Source organism: Marmota monax, unplaced genomic scaffold (assembly GCF_021218885.2).
Source record: "Marmota monax isolate L192 unplaced genomic scaffold, Marmota_monax_Labrador192_F-V1.1 WCK01_AAM20220418_F8-fsc00079, whole genome shotgun sequence".
Lineage (NCBI taxonomy): Eukaryota > Metazoa > Chordata > Mammalia > Rodentia > Sciuridae > Marmota > Marmota monax.
Window position 1 is genome coordinate 1,487,091 of NW_026694099.1, and position 5,243 is coordinate 1,492,333.

The 5,243-nt window shown below is 53.4% G+C and overlaps 1 protein-coding gene across 2 annotated transcripts in view; it reads right to left on the reverse strand.

Annotated features, from left to right (window-relative positions):
- Myh6 (myosin heavy chain 6) overlaps positions 1–5,243 on the reverse strand; it is a 28,341-nt gene that overhangs the window by 21,192 nt on the left and 1,906 nt on the right. Inside the window, exons 2-4 of one of the 2 annotated variants that reach the window (XM_058585806.1) lie at positions 2,451–2,474; positions 1,848–2,090; positions 254–397 (exon numbers count right to left, since the gene is read on the reverse strand). In XM_058585806.1, coding sequence (XP_058441789.1) covers positions 254–397; positions 1,848–2,048 — 345 coding nt within the window. In that variant the 5' untranslated portion in view covers positions 2,049–2,090; positions 2,451–2,474. Of the gene's footprint in view, positions 1–253; positions 398–1,847; positions 2,091–2,450; positions 2,475–5,243 lie in introns of those variants that run through there. The other variant, XM_046465114.1, reaches the window with a different exon arrangement.

Consider the following 5,243-nt stretch of genomic DNA (forward strand, 5'->3'; position numbering starts at 1 on the left):
CTGGAGTAGGAGATAGGGCTGGGCATGAGGTTAGGGAAAACAGGAAGACTGGGATGGACAGTGGTGACAGGCAGGAGCTTTTCTAGTTATTCCAGCCAGTTTCTCTTTTTCTGCAGCTGACCAGGGATAGTGGGTAGGAAGAGACTGGGTCCCTTGGGAAAGTCCCTATCCCTTTTGTTTCAAAGGGTTCTGCTGGCCTACTAGGGCCTCCATCCAGGACGAGGAGCCCCTGCAGTGTGCAGCAGCCACTCACGTAGATCATCCAGGCTGCGTAGCGCTCCTTGAGGTTGTACAGCACTGCCGGCTCATGCAGGAAGGTCAGCATGGCCATGTCCTCAATCTTGTCAAACTTGGGTGGGTTCTGCTGCATCACCTGATCCTCCTTCACGGTCACCGTCTAGAGAGGAAATGGGTGGTAGGACAACCAAATTCCCAGCCTGTGCTTGCCAAGTAAGGCTCTGCTCCCCTAGCTCTTCCAGCATCAGGGTTCTATCTTCTAGCTACTATAGGACACAGTCCCCTGATAATTTTCCTGCTCACAGACTCTCTACCCTAGAGACTGTCCTAGGACCCTTTTATTTTGCCAGTTCTCCAGGCCCTATCCAATGATCATCATCCCCGTCCCTGTGTTTTAAATATCTAGAGGCAAACCTGGGTACTGGCAGCTCCAAGATACGTGCCCACCTTATGTGTTACCAGGAGTTGTCTCTTGGGGTCTGTGTTCCAGGGCAGTGTTTGCTCAAGGCAAGGGTTTTCCCTACTGGAAGAACAACTTACAGACCCTACACACCACATGTACCACTGTTGGTGTGGTTTGATTGGCATTAGTTAATTTGCCATGGCCTGACATATTAGATCCTGTCAGTAGGTATTGCAGCATTTTTTTATAGTGGTGGCTGTGGCTCTCAACAATTAAATGATTTGCCTTCACAGTGACCAGGTAGTGGCAGAGTCAGGATAAGAATCAAAGCAAGGGCCCCATGGGTTTTGGCCCGTTATCACACACCTCAGTGGATGCAACATTCAGTCAGCAATTCTGGGAGGCACACAGCTCTGAGCCCTGCCGGTGAGCTGTGGTGATTCTTGTGGCTAGAGTGAGCAAGCCAGGAGCAGGGGTTTCCGAGTGACAGTCACTGGCCCCAGTACTGAGATTTCAGCTCAAAACTTTCTGCTCTATGTTCATTTGGATCTAAGAGTTGGCTCTTGGTTTGTTTGAGGAGAATTTGAGAAAAGGAACCAGTAGAGGAAACTGAGGCACAGAGAGGAGGGGTGCAAGTGCCAGAAGGGGGAGCTTCTTTGTTTCTTTTCTTTTTTTTTTCTTTCTTTCTTTTTCAGTACCAGTTATTAAACCCAGGGGCACTAAATTGCTGAGCCACATCCCCAGTCCTTTAAGTATTTTTATTTAGAGACAGGGTCTCACTGAGTTGCTTAGACCTCACTAAGTTACTGAGATTGGCTTTGAACTCTCAATCCTCTTGTCTTAGCCTCCCAAGTGCTGGGATTATAGGCATGTGCCACCATGTTCTGTGGGACAGGGGAAAGGGGCTTCATTTAATGGTGTGTCTGTGCCTTATTTATCTACAAGACCTCTCTGAGGGGGAAACAGTGAACCCCCTGCACCCCTTCCAGCATCCTCTTTGGCAAGCGGTATGCATCCCTGGGGTGACATCCTGATGCATCTGCTCAGAGTCCTCTGAGAAGGCTCAGATGCTGGGCTGTTGAAGGAAATGACCTTGCATCCCAGCTCTCTCCTCAGGCCTTCAATTCCCACTATAGGTAGCTCCAGTCCTGCACTTCCCACCCCCCCAGGAACTTCCCCCCTGCCCTGACACTGTGCCCCCACGCACCTTGCCATTCTCGGTCTCAGCAGTGACCTTGCCCCCTTCCCGGGACACAATCTTGGCCTTGACAAACTCTTCCTTGTCATCTGGCACAAAGCACTCAGTGCGGATGTCAAAGGGCCTGGTCTGGGACTCCAGACGCTCCTTCTCTGACTTGCGGAGGTACTGGGCTGCTGCCCCAAAGTCAGCCATCTGGGCGTCAGTCATCTTGTCGCTCTTCTGGTCCAAGACAGGAGGGACCTGTTATTTCTGCAATGGGCCCAGACTTTGGTGGGTGGCCTTGTCCTTTTCACCCCTACCTCCTGCCCCACCTCTTTCCCATTGCTTTCCACCACAGCAATAGGCCCTTGCCTAGGCACATGCTGAACGCCCCCCCTCGCCCCCCCTCCCCACCCCTGTCCTGTCCTGGGAGTTCTGCTTTCCTTGCCCTCCGAGGTCACCTGAAGGTGGATTTCAAAAAGGGATTTCTGTAGGTTTGGGTTGACTTGAGTTTGCCAAGGGAAGGTGCTAAGCTGCTTAGGGGAGAGACCGAGGACCCTGGTCCAGTGACCTGGCAGGAGAAACCTGATCTGCTGTTTACAGAGGAAGTTGGGGGGGGGCGGTTCTCACCTGGTTATCTCTTCTCAGAGAATCCTGAAGAGTTGGGACCACAGGTGGACCGAGGCAGCCCAGAGGTGCAACAGGATAGAGAGAAGAACAGACAGGAGAATGAACAAGATATGCAGGCCAGCTGGGAAGAGGAGACTTGACCCAGAGAGCCAGACTGAGCAGAAGAGACCAAAACAAGGAGTGAGGCAGAGAGGGAGAATGAAAGAGCAAAACAGACGCAAAGGGGCTGCGGCTCAGGGGTCGAGCATTTGCCTAGCATGCCCCCCAAACTCCAGCATTGGGATGGGGTGGGGGTGGGGAGGGGGAGAGGGAGAGAGAGAGAGAAAGGAAAAAAAAAAGGGTGAAGAGTTAGTAAAAGCATGAGCCATGACATGTGGACACGGAGTGAGACACAGAGAGGCAGATTAGAACACAGCCAAGAGGGAAGGGCCAGGGAGAGAGCAGGTAGAGAAGCACCATCTAGACAAGGACTGGTAAAGACCAAGAAGCCTGATAAGATCAGGACCAAGGGAAGGAAAACACCCAAAGGAGGGGAAGGAGGCAGCGTGTGCAAGACTCAGAAAGGTGCAGGAAGAGAAATGGAGTCTGAGAAGAAAGAGGGCTGGTTTTGCAGTAGAAACACACTCTTGAAGGGAACTTCCTAAGCTGGAGGAAGGCAGCTGTAAAAGAACCCATGGGCCCCCCAGTGGACCCGCACCCTACTCCCAGGAAGACAGGAGCCCTCGAGGGGAGCTGTCTGCACCGGCTGCAGAGCCCTCATCCCAAACTCCCTCTTACCTGTGTCAGACGAGTCTCTGTGTGTCCACAGAGCTCTGGTTCCTTTATATCTCACTTCCCCCACCCTGCTGCCTAAATTTGGAGTCCTTCCGGAGGGACCCTCTCCTCCCACCTCTCTTGCCTCCTGGCTCCTCCTCCCTTGATCCCTTTGGCTCTGAAGGTGACAGGAGGACAGCAGGGCCCCCAGGTTTGCCCATGAAAGGTTCGTTGCCCTAGCCCCTCTGGTTCCAGGGCCTTTTTTTAGTCCTTGGACACATTCCTCCCCTCCAAAGGGCTGATGGGCAGATAGTGAGAAGACAGGACCATTTCGCACCACCTCCCCCATCCACCATGGCCTTTACCTCAGTTATTTTTAATCTGAAGGGTGAGTTGAACACACTGGGCGAGGGTCACCTTCTCTTGCAGGACAAATACTTGTCCCCTATCCCTCAGTCACAGGCCCCCCTCCTTGGTTCCCTACCCTCTGCTTTCTACATTGCCTGTCCTCACACAGCCTCAGGCTGAGAGCATCTCCCTACTCTCTCAAACCTGGAGTCCCACAGTTCTGGGGTCTGGGGGCTAGAACCAGGATGCCCAGAGAGGACATCAGCTCCCTGACTCAGTTTCCCTTCATCAGGAAAAGAATTTCTGTCCTGCCCTTACTCTGCCCAAAATGCTCTGCTTGGTTTCTATCCCTCAAGTCTCCAGCCAGGTGTTCTCTAGAGAACTTGAGGCTGCCTTGATTTGGGGGCACATCTGGGGCTCCCACCCCACTCCTGGTGCTTCTGGTACAGTGGCTGTCATCCAGCTCCCTCATACAGTGAGGTTTCTCCCACACAGCCTCAGGCAGACTTGCACAGAGACCTACAGTCTAGTACCTTCACATATAGACTTGACCAGCCATAAGTCCATGGCCATTTTCAGCCATACACATGCAGATTTTTCACTTACCCACTTAAGCTTGCAGATTTCCCTTCTTGCTTTTATGCACATTAATGCACACATTTGCCCACCAACATTTGCACACATAGGTTTTTTACTGTCCCACTGCCATCCTTCGTTCCTGGTGGAGAGGTCAGAGGCATTAATCCTGGGGCCTGAGGGAGGAGGGGTGGGGGTGGGGGGCTGCTCCCTTCCGCCTCTCTGTGCTGCCAGAGGGTGCAGGTGCTGCTGAGGATGGCTGGGGCGCCTGGCAGTCCTGGGGATTTACACCAGCTGGGCCCCAGGCTCTGCATTCCAGGGGTGTGGGGCTCTGCAGACGGCCCTCCACCCCAGGTAGGACTCTGGTGTCCCCTCCCAACCTTTCTGGAGCCCATACTCACATGGCTTTCTTCATGACGTCCTCAAGTGTCCAGGCCCTCAAGGCACCCCTCCCCATCCTCCGGTGTCGCCACCTCTCAGAGGCTGTAGGTATTGGGTCTTCAACAGGCCGTGCCTGTTATGACTAAGTGGACATTGTGTTCAGGAAACAAAGCCAGACTCCCCTGCTCTGGCTTTCCCCTACACCCTCACACCCAGGAACAATCTCCCAGCTCCCCCCTCCCACGCCATCTACTATCACCTCTCAATATAGCTCTAGGGTGTGGAGGTGGGTAGGACAGACAGGGGTCAGCCTCTCTGGGTAGGAGCACTCTCCATTAAAGATGTGACTTCCCCCCAAGGTCATCAACCCCCTAGGACACTTCACTGCCCCATTATGGGGATCAAGAACATACATCTCCCACCAGGGGAAATATTACCCTGTATTCAGTGTCCTTGAAGGGACCTGAGTTGATCCCACATCCTCATCTTCTGCAGGTGCATATGCCAAATTGTTATTCCCAGGGGATGCAGGCCACCTGTTCCCAGCTTTAGGTCACTCAAGGTGCCAGTATGCAAACTGGGGGTTAGCCCATGACCCAGTGCGTCACTGCCTGCTTCCCATGGCCCTGGGGACATGATAAGGGGCTGAGAACACCAGGTCAGGTTGGGTCAGGTCCAGGTGACAAAGACCAGGCTCTGTCCTCAGGGAACTCAGTGCACCGAGCATGCCAAACT